We start from the raw sequence: 17,754 nt of genomic DNA on the forward strand, positions 1-17,754 counted from the left end.
TCACACCTAGGGACAATTTAGCTACCAATTAACCTAACAGTCAGTTTTCAGTCAGTGGAAGGGAAACCAAAGAAAACTCACACGTGCATGGAGAGAAAATGAAAACCCTACCCAAAAAGGTCCCTGACTGGGATTTGAACCAGCAACCCTTCATACTGGGAGGCAACAGCTATACCAACAGAGCCACCATACTGCTGTTCTCATTGAAGGCATCTTTTTATTCAAAGAGAAGGACCAGCTCAGGTAGTAATGAGGGGCTGAATTTCTGCTTTTCACGTTTTATACAACTGTTTGCACTAAAAGTGGAACACAGCTGTTGTTAAATGAGTTTATGCTATTTTAATGAAAATGCACAGGCCCAAGGGTTCTGTTGACATTATTTAAAATATAGGATGTGACTTTTGAATATTAAACAGTATTTCCACAGTGTGACTTGTGTGGATACACAACAAAAAATAAGTTTGAATCAGCTTTAAAGATACATAATTGTAATGCTTCTCCTTACTTACATAATTAGTTTTTTTTTCATGAGTTTCTGCACTGCAGAGAAGCTGAAACTCTGAGAATCTAATATTAAGTCAGAGTGAGAGCCAACCATCCCTTTGAAACACAAACTGTCTTCATATATACTGTATATATACATACAAATATCATTAACCTTCAGCTTGCACTGTGCACTCCTCGGCTTCTTCTCCTTGTCTTTCCTCATATCCCAAACACACCCGCAGGTCCTCAGAGGTTTTCTTAAGGCTGAGTTCTGTTCCCCTCGCTCATTCCTACTAAATATAGGCTTTAGAGCCATCTGCGAGAATGATTTTGCTCCCTCAATATCACCATCAGCAGTTTCAGCTGGCCAAGAGAGATCTCTGATGGCCCCTTCCCATTCCAAATCCACAGTCCTGACCCCAGCCTCCTCCTCCTCTTCCTCGTCTTGACACCAACACTCCTGCCACCCACACCCCCAACCTTTTGGAAGATCTGCCTTCTGAGGGCTGGGTGGGCTTTGCACTCCGCAGGGTCTGAGTCCAGCCATTGTAGGATCAGAGGCACTAAGGGATTTGTATACTTGTGATCGACATCTATTTCTTCTTCACCGTTTGGTATTTATAGGGTCTTCCTCCCCTGATAGGATCACAACAAAAACCCGGTGAGTGGATCCAAATTCATTGTTTTGCTTTGAGTTGTTTGGTCGGGCAAAAAAGAAAAGTCAAAACTTGGAAGAAACTGAAAAAAAACGTGTGCAATATATTCCCAGTCAATATACAGTATATAAAAATGGGTGTGCAGCTAATGATGGAAAAAAAGGGAAGCACTCCTGAAAGTGTTAACTGGAAATATTTGATTTTAAATATAAAATGTGAGATGTAAAAATAATATAGAAGCTGTTTTTTCTGTGTGTGGAATTTTTTTTACTTTGTACGCCAAATAAGTGAAAGTGCTGACTGTCCATCTCTGTGTTACAGTGAGTTTATAGGGTGTTATCAGACCCTTAAAGTGAAATGGAGGGGGTGGGGTAGTAAATTTGAACATGTAGTTCCCTGTAGCCTTGCCATTATTGAAGAATATTTAAAGTCACTTTAAAATGCTCCGTGCTAAAATTGTTTCCCCGAGTCCCACAAAAGAGTTGATTTTTAAAATTTCTGGACGTGTGTTTTGGGTTCTGCAGAGTTCCTTCAGGCCCATTTGATAGTCAAATGACGCCACAACACGTTGCTAAAATGTCTTGGCTGGAAATGGCCTTTAAAAATAGCTGCAGTGGGTTAGGTTACAGCCACTGCGATGTGATGTTTTGCCACTTGACTGGGCCTTAAAGACAATCTTGGTGCTGATTTTGCAAACATTTGTGCCACAGGATATAAAAAAAATAAGTGAATTAATACGATCACGTAGGCTAAGGTAATAAATGATGCATTCAAAGACAAGAAAAAGGTGGTAACTAATGTTTATACAGTATATGCAAGGACAGGAAGCTGTCCATGAAGGTTCTCCACCTGTTTTACAAGCAGCTAATTGGTGATTACGATCCAATGCTATGAATAAAACTTATGTTATCTATAATGAAATATCACTTTTCCTGCAGCTAACAGAGAGTAGTTTTTGTCTAAACCATGGTGCTTATCTGTTTGTGTTGACTCCATCAGCGTACAGATCTGGTGTCCTATAAACACAACTGAAACACATATCGAGCTATAGGTTTTCTTTGGGGAAGACATCGGTTCCACGAGGGAATGTAAAGAATCCCAGGGCACTGGCAGCCCCTCCCTAACTGTGAAGATGAAAAATTAGGAGGGTCTGTGGTGTCTGCAGGTCCGTTACATTCTGGTTCTCTGACTTCATGGGTTAATGATAAGTGGAGGTGTTGGTGTAGAGTTAGTCTGAGAGGCTCGTGCAAATCAATACTAAACAGAAACACTCCTTTCAGTGGATTTTAAAAAATAAAAAGCACACTTTTCCTCCTTTAATGCAAACTATAGAGGGAAAACAGATGAAATATGAAATGCCGCTTTAAACTCAGATCTGTTAAAGCTTTAAACTAACCTCCTGACTTTATGTTATTCTCCTCCTCTTGCAGACTAGTTTTAGCAAGATTCAGATGAAGGCATGCTGTTCTGTATTTTTATACCCAGGAGTAACGGATCTCTGTTTTCTTCCTGACCCCTTCAGCCATGCCTCTGGGAACACCTGCCCCCCTAAACAAGAGGAAAAAGCCCTCCAAGATCATAACTGACCTATCACATATCAGTCAGAATGGTAAGGCCGACGTGAAATGAAGTGAATATGAAATTACCACTGCTAAGTGCAGCTCTTTTATGTAAATGCCATGGATAGAAATCGGGAGGGGGGAGGGGAAGGGACCCTGTAAATGGGGTCCAAATCTAAGAGGATAAGTAGTGATAATGTGTATTATTGCATTATTAATCAAAAAGAAATGGCTTTGATATTTAAAATTACAGCAGGTCTTGAGTTGGCTCTTTTAGGATTTTTTTGTTCTTATTTATCATCATCAAATCTCATATTAAAATGTCCAAAATGAAAAGTGAATTTTTTTTTGATAATGAAGAGAAACTTACGAATACGATACAGAAAATTCACGATTCGGTTTGGTTCAATACTTTAGTCTCACGGTTCGATATTTTTTGATATATAAAAAGAGAAATTTCCATTCCCTTTTTAACTTGTAATTTATTTAAATTAATTAAGAACGTTTGTTTAACCTCAAAATGCAGTTTTTAAATTAAATGTTGCTGAAACAGCAAGTTTCTTAGTGGATCTGTACTCGACAATGCAGCCTAGGTGGAGTAGTCGAACACAGATCACTGATCCTTTAACACAAGAGCATCTTTAGAAGACAAGCTGATAAGTAAATTTTAAAAATCTGTATTGTTCGATACAAGTGTGTACTGAACCTAAAGCACTGTTCGATACGGTTCGATACGGTACATGTATTGTTGCACCTCTAATATTTATATGTATTACGCAACTAGAATGTGAAGCAGAGACGGAGGCAACAGAGCTGGACCTGGGAAAAAAGATCAGGACTCCCAGAGACATCATGCTGGAGGAGCTCTCGCTGATGAAGAACCGAGGCTCAAAGATGTTCAAGATGAGGCAGCAGAGAGTCGAGAAGTTCATCTATGAGAACAACCCTGATATCTTCAGCAGCGATTCAATGGTGAGGGCCTAGTTTGTGGGAAAGAAAGATGTTAAAAAAAAAAAACCTCTTTCATATTTTAGCAAAGCCAACTAATAAACCATAATGAGTCGATTTTTACAGACAAGCACCATCAGCAATATAAAAATACATTTAAGCAGAAGGTTTTGGCAACTTCTTCTTCTTCTTCACTTCCTAATGATCTCACTCTTTTTAGGACAACTTCCAGAAGTTTGTTCCCTCTCTGGGAGGTCAGATAGGAGGTCAAATAATAAATGTCGGTGGGCACTTTGTGAGCAAAGAGTCTGGACATCCGTATTTAGGAGCCATTTCTGCTGGAGGAGGGGCCCCGGTGCCTCCTCCAAAGCCTGGAAGCAAAGGAGCAGGAGCAGGAGCAGGAGGAGCTGTGGGTGCTGGAGGGGCTGGAGGTGCAGGAGGACTGGGTGGGGAAGACAAAGGGAGAGAAGGACATGGAACAAGTGAAGGGTCCGCACTAAGAGGTTTGTATTTGGCTTTTAATGTCATTTCTTTAAGGATTCTGTATTCTCCAACCACCGAACCTTTTCTTTTACAAAATATACATTTACAGAAACAACCAGAGGGAACAACATCTGAATGTAAAATGAAAATAGGAAAATAGCCTAAAAATTACATTTTTAAAATGATAAATATGAAAAACTTTTGTTTATTATTTATTATTTACTAAACTAAAAACTGAACTAAACTGAACTAATATATAATATTAATATTTTTACGCTTCAAGTTTTGCATGAATAAAAGAAGTGAGATTATGAAAGGAGTTTCAGAGTTAAAAACACTAAAAATAAGAGTGGATAGAGAGAGACAGATATGACCCTTGTGTAAGATTTCTGAAGGTAAATGATGACAATCAAACTCTAAGCAAAAATACAGTATTGTTCACGAAGCAACGACTGAAACTGAGTTTTTAGAGGTTTAAGAAGCAGAACACTAGCTAACAGCTAAAAGAAACAAAACTTTAGCTGAAAGCTAGAAGAAACAAAAAACTACAAATCAAATATAGCTGAATGTTTGGTGAAAGTAGCAAAACATGATCTAAAATTTCAAAGTAGCAAAGAGTGAATAACTAAAAGTACCAAAAGGGTAGTTAAAAGCAAAAAGCAACAAAAAAAAATGAATAGCTAAAGGTAGCAAAATGATGAGTAGAAAATCTTGGGCAAGAAGCTAATATAGCAAAAGGCTGGATAAAATTAGCTAAAGACCAGCTAAAAGTAGCATAAAAGTAGCTAAATGCTAAAAGTGGGAAAAGTGAAGTTAAAAGCAGCATAAGATAATGAAAATATAGCAAGTATGTCAAAGAAAATGATTTGGAAGAAATTCAAGTGATTTTAATTTTGATCAGGATTTTTTTTGTAAATTTATTTAATTAACTGAAAAAGTGTAAAAGTTTGAAAACCCAAGTCATGCATCTATCTCTTAAATGGACTGAACATTTTGATGTGAATGGCTAAAATAGTACAAAGTATGCAGAAGTAATTTTATTGAAAGATAAAGCATTAAAGTACCTCTACATTCTATTTTCAGAGATTTTATCTAAATTCTTCTTTGGAAAAAAAAAGGATTGTAAATGATCTGTAGACTGCAGTAAATGATGGAGATGTTTTCCACACAGGAGGTGGAAAAGATGGTGGAACTAAAATGTTGATTCATGTAAAGACATATGTGTCTCCGTGGGAGAAGGCCATGAAAGGCGACGAGAATCTGCTGGCCACTCTAAAATATGCAATGCCTGGTCCTATTGGACCAATGGAGCTCCGCAAATTCAAGTGCTTCAACAGGTAGTTTCCTCACTGTTGGATTTTGTGGGTGTAAATGAGAAACTGTTGTTTCAACTGGCTTTTCTTCTCACCTTATTTGATCACAGGATGGCCATGCCCTTCGGCGGCTTCGAGAAGGCCAACCAGCTCATGAAATTCCAGCTGCCAGAAACAGAGGTGACCAAACCTGAGCCCGAACCGGCAGTGGTGTACCAACAAGACATTGGCTGCCGACCCTCCTTCAACCGCACTCCCATTGGCTGGGTGGGCAACAACGAGCCCAGCAGCATCCACATGGAGACAGATGCCGTGCCTTTTGATGGAGAGACCGACGAGCTGTGAAAACACAATCATACTGTGATCACACACACACATGAGCCTGACTGTATGGATAAACTTCAGCATGCACACACTAGGCAAGCTTAAAAATCTCTGTTGTAATAATAATGAATTTGAATGTTTGAATGTGAATAACCTGAAAGTGTACATGACTTGCAGTCATGCTCGTACCTTGCTCTGTAAGAAGTTGTAAGACAGAGACAAAGCTGCAGAACTTATGACAAAACATTAAACAGTATTTTGTCGAGCTTTAATGACAGCTTTCATTTGTCCAAAAAGTTGAGAAGTCACTGATTTTGTCAGAGGAAAGAGTGAATTATGTGCGAAGATGGAGATTCCCGCTGCTACTTTTGTGCATGTTCCCTTAATGTCAAATTGTTGCCACACATGTTGTCTCCCTTTTTTGTTAAGACTTTGATTATTTGTAGAAGTATTAAAACACCACAATCTTGTCTAATTTGGTATGCAAGCTTTTGTTGATACTTGTGCCAGCAGATTTTTGCCACAATAAACTTTATCTCTTTTCTTGATGAGTGACAGCACATATCATTATCCCTCATATTTCACCTACCAAATAAAAAACAGACATCATGCATCCACTTTGTCAACCTTCAGTGACCCTATAAGCAGGCAAAGTAAATGAGTGATCAATTTCGTTTGTCATACTGGGATCAGCTGTTGTCTAAATAGCTCATAAACCTAAATTCAAATTTAAATAAAAAAAAAATAAAAACCACTTTCAGTAGGACACAAACTTATAAGCATCACTTGCATAATTATGAATTATTCTTCTGAGTGAAACATGGTCAGATGTTATGTTTCAGACAGCCCTGCAGAGAAGAGATGCTACAGGAACCAGACTGGAGTGAAACTGTTTTGCAGAGTGGCACCACCTAAGAAAAAACAAGAAAAAAAAAAGATAATAATGCCTTGCAGTAGAGTGGCAGTCAATGGCAAGTTGCAGCCTGGAGGTCATGATTGAAAATAATAAATATTTTAAATATAAAACTGGTTAATGTTGGATTATTATGTGGTCAATATTTTAGCAAGTTTAAGGAATGTTTGCTAAACAGACAAGAGATAATAAATCTGAGTGACAACAGGTTAAATCCAGTTTTACAGTGTATAATATGCGCCACTGGTGGGTCATTCCCCTCCTGCACAGGCGGGGCGCTCATTCTCCGCAAAGTTATTTGGTACAAAACAAGTTCAAACAGCGTAGAGGAAGAAGTTTCTCTGAATGATGGCAGGATCTCTGTGGCTGCAGCACGTCAATTAAAAGCTCTCTAATGAACACCAGCCCGTTATTTTAAGGTAACTTTTACATTTGTACACATCATTAGACAGCTAACAGCTAAGTGTCGTTTAGCAAAACAAACAGACAGATGAGCACGAAAGCTTCCATCAGTCAGTTGTCGAGATATTTTACAACAATCCGATGAGGATCTTCAAAACCTGGATTTAAATAGCATTCTAGTTTGTTCCGCTGTAAGAAATAAAATACACGGATGTCTCCTCTTTGTAAGATTTTAGCTTTAGTAAGCTAAGATAGAGGGCAAAATTTAAGATGACTTTTTTGAAATTTCTTAGTAAAACCTTCATTCATTGTTTATACAGAAATTATAACATTCACGCTCGAGGGATAGATTTTCAAAAGGGGTTTATGGCTTGAACAGCATGCCAATTTAAACTAAGTTTCAAACCATTTAAGGCAAATTAATTTGATTTTAGATGCAAAGATTTTAAGTTATGCAAGATTCAAATTTGCCTTAGTTTCTAAACATATTAGCAATGTATAGCATTTTAAAGTTTTCAAGGCTACCTGTCTTTATACCAAACATTTATCTTATAATTACATTAAAAAATTTTTAAGATGTTTGCACAAGTTAATTTCCAAAAGAGATGTAAACTGTGAGTATCACTGAACGTGAAAATGTGACTTAAGTCGTTTATATTTTGATACGAAATGTTTTGATCAGACTGAGTTTGTTTCAGAAACATTTTAGCAGAGATCAACGTCTCCTGATGACTTTCGATTCGGAGCCTCGGTTGTCCCCACTGCCGTGGACAGAAGTTCTGGTGTACTGGGTACTCTCCTTTGGTTCCCATCTTTACTCTTTTTATAAACTGCACACATTCTCCAAAGGTAAAAAGAAAGAAAGAAAATCATTACAATTATTTAATGAAATGATAAATAATGATGCACCTGTTGTCTGTCGTACCTCAGAGCATGAAGTTGGATTAGCGAGAGAATTCCACTTGGAAAATGGTATATTTAAAGGTTTTAAAAGGGTAAGTTCACTGCTGCTTTCTTTAACTTTAAACTCAGTCTGAGTTATCTGGTGTGGTGCTTCAAGAAAAGACCTGGATAAATTTCAGATTGTGCAGAACAAAGCTGCTAGATAGCTAGCACAAGTCTTATCATGGATAAAGGGTCAGTGACATACCTTCATTCTTTTTCATAAAATCTGGATTCTGCATAAACCTTTTGGCCTTTTCTTGAAGTTATTTCCCACCTCAAACAGACAGAGTTTTAAAACTAGAGTAGCCTGTACAGTTGCTTTTCCTTTTGCCATAAACAAATTGACTTAGGATTTCAGTTCTGGACAGAGCTCAGGTTGGAACGCATTGCCTGTTGAAATTAGATCACTTTGGCATTTTAAAAAAAGTTAACAGATATTTTATTTTTCTTGCCACTATAGGTTTATTTATGTTCTTTTATGGTCTTGGATTGATTTATTGAGTTATAAGCACATTATTTTGCTAAATCAGCTATTAATTTTGTGTATAGTTATCTTAGTAATACAAAATAATTGTTGTAACCCTTTTAGGTATCCAGGGTTAGTTTTTGGTAGGGGTATGGACTGTGTGTTTTAATTCTGTTGTAATGTTTTATTTTTGTGTGAACCTCAGGAAGAATAGTCTTCACTTAGGTGAAAAAAAAAACAAATAAGCATGGAAGTGCATCATACTAAATGTTGATTTTAGACTAATAAATGAAGCCCTACGCAGAATTGCGGTATTAAAAAAGCACATTTTTGCAGCTTAAAGCCTACTAGGTTCATGTTGGTATAAAGGCTCATTGCAACGTTAATTTGTTTTTCAAAGGATCCTTTAGACTTCGAGTGGAGTTTCTGGACTGAATGGGCCAAAAAGTCTTTACTGTGGACTCTGATTGGTCACGGCATTTTATCAAGGTTAACCACCATCTTTAACCCCAAGGTAGGAAGAAGATATCTTTGGACAAACTAGTCAATCATGCGTCTCGAGATGTTTGTTCTAACACTTTGTTGGTCCAACAGCTCAAGGTGCCTGCACTTACACTATATGGCTTCTTAGCAGCCAGCGGCGTGCTGGGGATTAAAGGTGTGAGTGTTCTGCTTGTACATCTGGGTGTTTCCTTCTCAGTGGCCCAGCTGCGAAAGCCCGCTCTGTCGTGGGTTTTTAATCTTTTGATGCTTTCCACACTTCACGTTCAGTCACTTCAAGACATCCAGGTGAGTTGTGTCACCAGGACTCTGTGTTTATTAAAGAAATAATTACTTAAAATAGAGAGAAAAAAACATCAGTCAGAGCAAAAATAAATATTGTAACTACATCTGAATTTTATGGCTCTGTAATTTGGCTATCTAAGTGAAAATCTTTACTATTCCAGCTTTGAGTGCCACTAAATGGTATACTTGTAATAAACACAAGAGGGCAGTAGAGACCAAGATTATGGTGAGCCTATTAGCCTCTGTTTGTTATTTCAAATTCATAAGACTAAATTAAGAGATGCATTTTCTGGAATCATGTGCATCAAGTAGGTTGTTTACAGCATTTAATGTGAGTTTTTTGTTCTTGACTTTACCAGTATATTGTTTATTTTCATTTTATTTTTTTTTTATTATTTCTATTATACATATATTACCACTACAACAATAGTGGTAATAGAAAAAAAAAATAAGAGTTTGTGATTCTTGGTGATATCAATATCAATTGGGCTGATAAAACTTCCAAAGGCCTGAAAGCAATGTCTATAAACTTAGGGCTTCAACAGTTAAAGTACCAACAAGATTTGGCAAGACATGCAATTCCATTTTGGATCTTATTTTCACAAATGGATCCTCCATATATGGCATATATGGAGTTATAAATACTTCAATCTCAGATCATTCACTTATTTATGTCATTAGAAAAAAMCTTAAGAAACCTACAGGTCATGTGCATAATTTCATTAAAAGGATTCCAAAATCTAAGTTACCCATGTTTCATGCTGAGATTGAGAATACTAACTGGAATGAGGGTATTTCTCTGTCAAATCCAAATCGCATTTTGTCAAATTTTTATGATAAGTTGGAGACAATACAGGAAAAATATTATTTAACTTGTAAAGTTCCAGCAGTCCGGAAAAATAAAATGCCATGGTTGAATGCCTCTATAATACATCTCCTAAAGTTGAAAGCTTCTTCAATGAAAACTTATAGAATATCAAAAACTTCTGAAAATCGGTCTCATTTAAACAGTTACCGAAATAAATGTGTTGCTGAATTACGCAAAGCCAAACAACAATATTTTAAAAATCAAATTATTTCAGCCAGTAAGAATCCAAAAATATTATGGGAAACGATTAAGTCAGTGACAGATGAAAGTAACAATAAAACATTTAATAACAATTCACAAATCTCAGTAAATGGACTTCTTGTTTCTGATCATGAAAAAATTGCTAACTTATTTAATGAATATTTTATTTCTTCAGTAAGGACATCATTACCGGGACAAGCTAATAGTTTAAAGTTATTTAAATATCTTGACACTTCAAAGCAGTTTTCATTTTCTGAAATTTCACAGAGTGATGTTTTGAATACACTCCAATCTCTAAATGGCTCACATGCATTTGACAAATATAAGATAAATATGGATTTCTTGAAAATGCATGCCAACACTTTTTACCATTGTTTCATCATTTGCTTAATTTATGTATTGTGCAGTCTATTTTCCCTGATGCCTGGAAGTTTGCTCAGATTACTCCCATTTTTAAATCTGATGATCCAACAGAAGTTTCAAACTATCGGCCAATTTCTGTTCTTCCTATTTTTTCAAAGTTACTTGAAAAAATATTATTTAATCAACTACTTCAGCATCTAGAAGCTAATAATATGCTAAGCAATAGCCAACATGGTTTCCGCACGTCAAGGTCAACCATGTCTGCATTAATTTTATCCACTGAACAAATACGTGCTGCTTTGAACAAAGGTCAAGTAACTGGTGCTGTATATATTGATTTTCGTAAAGCATTTGACACAGTTGATCATTATACTCTCTTACAAAAGTTGATTTCTTTTCAACTTTCTTCATCTGCAATACAAATGTTTTCGTCTTATTTGACTGATAGGTGTCAGGTTGTGAAACATGGAAGCTCTGTGTCCGGGTCTCTGCCCTGTTCTGTGGGAGTTCCGCAGGGTAGCACACTGGGCCCATTGCTTTTCCTAATATACTTAAATGACCTTCCAAAAATATTGAAGTATTCAAATATTTTAATTTATGCTGATGATACTGTTCTTTTTTTTTTTTTGCCTGATTTCAATATTGAATCTATTAATAGTCAGTTACAAGCAGATGTTCAGACATTTCATGGTTGGCTTCAAGATAATCTTTTGTCAATTAATATTAAAAAAAAAACTGTGTGCATGTATTTTTCCTCACCCAGGAGACATTTAAATATAACAAATCAACTCACTTTTTTAAACAAACCCCTTGATATTGTCACTACCTACAAATATCTTTGAATTACTTTGGATTCTCATTTGACTTATGTGATCATGTACAAGTCTTAACCACTAAGTTGAAACAGAAATTATACGTTTATTCAAAAATTAGATCCAATCTGRCATCTTCTGTTTCAAATATCTATCTTCATGCCATTATTCTCTCAACCAGTCGTACTGTTTACCTGTTTGGTCTCTTACAACAAATGAAATCTCAGAACCCATAGTTAGGCTCTACAACAGGGCCTATAAAATTCATAAAAAACTTCCTGGTTGGACTCATCACTGTACAGTTCTTTCATTGTCTGATGCCTTGACTTTTCAGAATTATGTTTTGTATAGTGGTATTAATTTATATTTTCAGATCTTCCAAGGTGCCAGTTATGGAACTCTCTGTGCATTGCTGCCCAAATCAAATTCTGGAAGTGGTCATTCAACTAGATCTGTTACAAAAGGACAACTGATATTACCAACTTTTAAAAACTGTTACGGCCAGAGGTCTTTCTTCTATGTTTATACTAAAGCATGGAATGACATTCCTCAAAACATAAAGTCCATTTCAAAACTACAGCCCTTTAAGAAGAATCTTGTCTGCCATCTGCTGGACACWTTTTGTTGTGCTCATTTTTAGATGTCCTATTTTGCAAATGCTGCCTTTTTGAAATTTGGTATGCTTGTTTGTCTTTGTGTCTATGGTATATAATGATGTGATTGTGATGCTGTAATTCTGAGTGTTTTATGTGCTGCAGAACAGGAACCTGCTGTAAAACAGCAATTAGTCAGGCTTGATTTTTAATCATCTTTTCCTGTTAAATAAATAAAAAAATTGCTATTGGTGCATAGCAATAGCAATACGTTGTATGTTGTTTTTTGTTAACTGAAGCTGTTGCTGTTACACCTGAATTTCCCCTCTGCGGGACAATAAAAGTTGTTTCTATTCTATTCTATTCTATTCTATTCTATTCTATTCTATTCTATTCTATTCTATTCTATTCTATTCTACCTCACACCTACACACAGAGCAGAGTCCAAATGTTTCAAAAACAATTTTTATTAGACTCGGTTATGTAAACATGTCAGTTTTCCTAGTCTGTTAGCCCATACAGAATTAATACAGTGGTGCATTGTCACCAGCAAGTTTAAAATCCTCTTTAAAGATGCTAAAATCTTGTTTGTCCCAACTATTACCCAGAGAGGTTGGTATAGCACAGAGGAGGAGTATTACCTGCTGCTCTTCAGCGTAGCTGTGTGTGGCCTGCGATTCATCAGCTTCAGCCTGGAGCACTGCTGGAGCCCTTTAGATCGGAGTGGACTCGTGGAGCTCTTTTGGCTGTTTTCGTACACCTTCTATCATCCCTTCTTCTACAATGGACCCATTATCACCTTCAAAGCCTACACAGAGCAGGTAAGAGCAAAATTGCCTCTTCTGCTTGTGCTTTGAAGGCTGAGGCTGATTGCTGCATCTCAGAGTACCTCTCCTATTAGCATGTAAACAACATATTATGTAGTTATGTATTTAAAGTATACATGGTACTAGCTTGAACTTTAGGTTTTAAATTGGTAAAATCTTGTGCAACTTTTGTTTATATTGCAAGTCAGGTTTTTTAAATCACTTCTGCAGGATTAATACCCATTTAATTAATTTGAAGTGTGTATGACATCTTTTATTTTCTGATTAAAAGGTAGATTTTTTTTTTACTGTGTAACTTATACTCAGAATAATGTGCTGCCTTGTTCAACGTACAGATGCGGAGGTCTACTGAAGAGAGCAACAGAAATGAATCTGCTCTCAGCTTCTTGTTACTCAGATCAGGACGTATTTTACTTTGGTGGTGTCTGGCAGAATATATGATCCATGTCATGTACATGCACTCCATCCAGTCTAATGAGACTTACATAGAAATACTCCCTCCATGGGCTTTGGGTAAGTCTTTAACAACTTTTTTTTTGCCATTTCATACATAGTAGACCGCATTTTGAGATTATACTCCCAGATATCTTGGTATCTTTTGATGATTTGAACGATTTATCAGCTTCAGCAGAGGCTCCAGGCTAAAGCTGATAAACTGAACAAACTCATATCATGGAAGCATCTCTATATGGTCATACTAAATCTTCTGGGTGTATTAACCCAAACGGATGATGATTCCTTATGTTATTTTCTCACTATCCGTTTGCTGATGCTGGGTATGTTATTGCTTTTAAATTAACCGGCTATAGTTATAAGACACATGAGAGGAGGTGGAGAAATGGTATATTTTACCTGCACAGTCAAGTTGGCATATTTTTAAATGCTACTTTGGGATTAAACTGAGCCACTTGTTCAGTGATTTTAACTCATTTTTCCTTTGCCCCTCCTAGTTTGTTAGATGCAGGATAACAATTGTCTTTAGATAATAGAAACATTGATTCATAATCATTAGTTCTGAAACATTTTAATTACAGCACTGAATCCATGTTGACTCGAGTTCATACAAGCTAAAAGGACAACTATTAAGTGTTTCTTGTATGATTTTGGCTATGAAATGGATAAAATATGATGACATTCTTTTAATCATTAAAAAGTGGGTAAACCATGTAAACCCTGCAGATGTTTACCTGTATCAGGACCCTCAAAAGTCTGTAATTTTCACCAAAACTCCATATTACTCATACGCAATACAAGGAGAGCAGGATAAAAGGTGGCAAACTCATTTCTAGTTGCATAGAGGGTTGGTAGATGGTTATTGGTTGTTTTGTTTTTGTTGTTTTTTTATGTACTACAGACTCTGAGGCATTTTTATTTTTATTTTTTTAATTTGTGAGATTTGAAAAAGTCTGAGATTTTTCCATACGTCCGTACACCTGCAAAATGGGGCAAAATCTGTGTAACTCATGGATAATCCATACAACTTGATGTGTACATATTATGCAAAATGGCCTTTTTTGAGCTTTATTTCATGTTATAACATCATTCCCTCATCAAACACATACCCAGAGTGTTTTTTTGAGTCATTCATGCATGTTTGAGAAATATATATACACACACACAGTATTTTCCAAACAACTGAAGGTAACATAGTTACTTAATTGTAGATGGATACTATGTGCCTGGAAAATACACAATACCCTTTAAATATTATGCATTACTTTGATCCCCTGCTTTGTTTTTCGTCACAGGTGGTCTCGCTCTGGCCCTTGTTCAGTTCTTCTATGTGAAGTATCTGGTTCTGTTTGGACTTCCATGCTCGCTTGCTGCTTTGGATGAACTGGTTCCCCCAAACCTTCCTTGTTGCGTCAGCATCATGTACAGTTTCACCGGGATGTGGAGGTAAGACTGTGCACTATGGAAGTACTGTACATAACATTCTAACAGCGATGTGTAGTATTGTATTGTCTGTGTAAAACTTCTCCCTGGCATCCTTGAGGGAAAATGTAACATTATTGTAAAATGCTCTAAGTGCTCAATGCGCCTCAGCAATCAGATCCAACCTGGCCTCAGAAAATTGTCTCATCTTCAGTCATTACCAGCAATAAAAGTGTAGGTCACCTCAAGATCAGGAGCGTTATATTTGTCTCTCTGCATCACACTAAAAGGGTCTGTTTACTCTGACCGAGGCGCTATTTTCTGTTTAAAACCTATCTTTTTTTCTTTCTTTCTGAAACCATGTATTTCTAGGGCAAAATTGTGCTCAAATAAGAAAAACATCAAGGATAAAATACAAGTTCTGTAGGTTTTAAAGGGGATGTCTTACAAAAACCAAAGTTGTCAAACAAACAAGTTCTTTTCTGCTTTTTTTTACACATGTACACTTTCAATAAAGATAGCCTCTCCCCCCCAAAAAATTAAATTAAATAAAAGGACAAAGAAAATTAAAAATATATAATTCTTTAAAAGACCAATCTTGGTTAATACTGGTTTTACAACAGAAAAGAAATTATGCCTAATTTATGCTGAAGGGGTCACAATTGCTCAAGTTATTAGAGATAAAATGTGCTGACTTCTTACACCTTAAAAAATACATTATTTTCGATATAAACAACCCAAATTACTACATTTTGAGTACACTATAAAATAATTTCAGAACATCTGATGATCAATATTTAGGCTGAATGACCTCATTTCTAAAACAGAATAAAACTTTATGTAGACAGGCTGAATTTAGAACTACAATAACTTAATGCATCTGATAATATATTTGGTCAGTGTATAAACTAATGAACAAACATGCAGATATAATCTTGTCTCATTTTAAGATTAGAATCATGTCAGGATTGGAAAAAAAAAAATAAGCTAGTTGGTTTTTACAGCTCTCAGGATAATCTCATTAGGTTGTGTCACTTTCTTTCAGCACAGTCATTCATGTTTCAGAATGTATTTACAGAAAAAAAACGCTTCCTCAATTTAGAGCTCGTAAAAAAGAAAATGGAAGGGCGGCATGTTTGCCTTGGCATGATAAAGTGCACAGTTAGACTGCAGTCCAACCAATGTGCTGACACGGGTGCACCCCGCTCCAGCTTTGCTTTTGCTGAGCTGGTCGATGTTGACAACATCGATGGAATGCATAAAGCTGTTCGCTGACATCATTGATGAAACTGTTAGAGTTTATGGACTCTGCCAGATTTAATCTTTATAATGACAGAGGGGGAGCACACGGACACACATGCATCATGCAGCAGATACAGCTCGGCTCTCACTTTGTGTGAAGCCCAGTGTTCAGGTGTTTCTTACTCAGTGCTTTATTATTATGCAAATTTGTCACTGAGATATCCATTTTTCTCTCTCAGGCACTTTGATGAGGGGCTGTATCGATGGCTCATCAGGTAAGAGGCTCTTCATGAGCGGTGGACTCACTAATTCAGATGTTAATGCTTGGTATAAGAGCGAAATGTTATCTAAATCGAATAATATCTCTAAAATCAGAATAGCACTTTGTTTTTATTGCCCTCTTGGAGCAGTTTTGCTTCATATTTGTCACCTAATGAACATGTAAAGAGCTCAGTTTCTGTGGGACACTGAACTTGGAGTCTGAATAACCTTAAAAGCAAAATCTGCCATTCTCTTGCTCACACGTTTTATCACAATGGACAGGGATGCCACATTTGCACGCAGGCTTTCTTATGTTTATGAGCTTGCATGCTGCCGGTGAATAATTCTACTGTTGCGCTACTGCTCCCGCACCGCAAAGAGATGCCTCCTTATTTAATATGTGCACGCGTAATTGGAGGATTATGTGTTTTCTCACTTGCACTTTGGACAGCGCGTTATTAGTCGGCTTTTCTTTTAATGATGCACACTTGGCTGAGTGCAGCCTGTTGGGAGTTTATGGTCTGCTTGTTAGACGAGTTGTTACTTTAAAGCAACTCCACATCTGCCTGGTTGTTAGAGAATACACAGAATCTGTGAAAATCTTTATTGTCCTGGGGTTTTTTGTATTTGTTCACTGGCGTCGCCGCAGTTGTACACATACATCTGCTTTTCTGATGTAATAAAAGAAGCTCTCCATTACAGTGGCATCGGTTTAGTCATAAAGGATCAATCATTTTAAATTGCAAATACGAGTTTCCATTTTAAGCCGAGCCCGCTGGAAATTATTTTTCTTCTGCTTAATAGCATCACTTGCAATTATCCTTTTGCAGATGCAAGATGATACCCATGACACTGTACCCCGACTGTTCCTTCCCGCTAAAGTGCTTTTAAAGGTGTTTTAATGCGGTTCCGAAATTCAGCCGATATTGTCTGAAGAGGGCCGGATGAGAGTGTAGGTGTTAAATGATGTGCTCTACATGACTCACTGACACCTCGTCTCCCTGGGCAGCTGAGAGGCTCGTTCCTTGCCATTCGATTACGCTTTCCCTGCCTGTGTGCCGCAGCGTTTTCAGGTTCCGTGTTACACTCACATTCAGTTAACAGCCAACAAAGAAAGCTTTTATCAGGGGGATTGATTGAGTTATTGATGCTGCAGAAGAGGAGAAGCTTTTAGTTTCACATTCTGACAAGTATTAGTTGTAAATGTTTATATGGGAGGATAGGGTAGGTTGGGTGGGTGATTAACATTTAGGAATTAGCAACTTAAATGAAGTCACATAGCACTGTGCACCTACCCAAATGTAATAAAACTGCCATTTTTAAAAATATTTGTGTATATACAGCGGGTAAAATAAGTATTGAACACGTCACCGTTTTTCTCAGTAAATAAATTACTAGAGGTGCTAATGACATGAAATTTTCACCAGATGT

General features: G+C 36.8%; 2 protein-coding genes across 2 annotated transcripts in view; both read left to right on the top strand.

Moving 5' to 3' along the window:
- The first annotated feature begins 958 nt into the window (after positions 1 to 958).
- On the top strand, positions 959 to 6,317 carry myoz1a (myozenin 1a). Its single transcript, XM_014005163.1, has 6 exons — positions 959 to 1,147; positions 2,665 to 2,751; positions 3,486 to 3,673; positions 3,870 to 4,152; positions 5,304 to 5,469; positions 5,556 to 6,317. The coding sequence occupies exons 2-6, from the start codon at positions 2,667 to 2,669 to the stop codon at positions 5,788 to 5,790; spliced, it is 957 nt and encodes a 318-aa protein (XP_013860617.1). The 5' UTR covers positions 959 to 1,147; positions 2,665 to 2,666; the 3' UTR covers positions 5,791 to 6,317.
- A 688-nt stretch (positions 6,318 to 7,005) lies between these two features.
- Positions 7,006 to 17,754, top strand: part of hhat (hedgehog acyltransferase) — a 21,820-nt gene continuing 11,071 nt past the window's right edge. The window contains exons 1-9 of the mRNA XM_014005162.1: positions 7,006 to 7,101; positions 7,783 to 7,933; positions 8,015 to 8,079; positions 8,896 to 9,009; positions 9,090 to 9,284; positions 12,727 to 12,939; positions 13,281 to 13,458; positions 14,694 to 14,844; positions 16,302 to 16,337. Of these exons, the coding sequence (XP_013860616.1) occupies positions 7,813 to 7,933; positions 8,015 to 8,079; positions 8,896 to 9,009; positions 9,090 to 9,284; positions 12,727 to 12,939; positions 13,281 to 13,458; positions 14,694 to 14,844; positions 16,302 to 16,337 (1,073 nt within the window). The 5' untranslated portion in view covers positions 7,006 to 7,101; positions 7,783 to 7,812. The remainder of the gene's footprint in view (positions 7,102 to 7,782; positions 7,934 to 8,014; positions 8,080 to 8,895; positions 9,010 to 9,089; positions 9,285 to 12,726; positions 12,940 to 13,280; positions 13,459 to 14,693; positions 14,845 to 16,301; positions 16,338 to 17,754) is intronic.

Source organism: Austrofundulus limnaeus, unplaced genomic scaffold, assembly GCF_001266775.1.
Source record: "Austrofundulus limnaeus strain Quisiro unplaced genomic scaffold, Austrofundulus_limnaeus-1.0 Scaffold28, whole genome shotgun sequence".
In the NCBI taxonomy this organism is placed as follows: Eukaryota; Metazoa; Chordata; class Actinopteri; order Cyprinodontiformes; family Rivulidae; genus Austrofundulus; species Austrofundulus limnaeus.

Coding starts and splice junctions, on each gene's coding strand:
- myoz1a (XM_014005163.1), top strand. CDS start 2,667: ATGCCTCTGGGAACACCTGCCCCCCTAAACAAGAGGAAAAAGCCCTCC. Junction 2,752..3,485: donor ATCACATATCAGTCAGAATG/GTAAGGCCGACG, acceptor TTACGCAACTAG/AATGTGAAGCAGAGACGGAG. Junction 4,153..5,303: donor TGAAGGGTCCGCACTAAGAG/GTTTGTATTTGG, acceptor TTTTCCACACAG/GAGGTGGAAAAGATGGTGGA.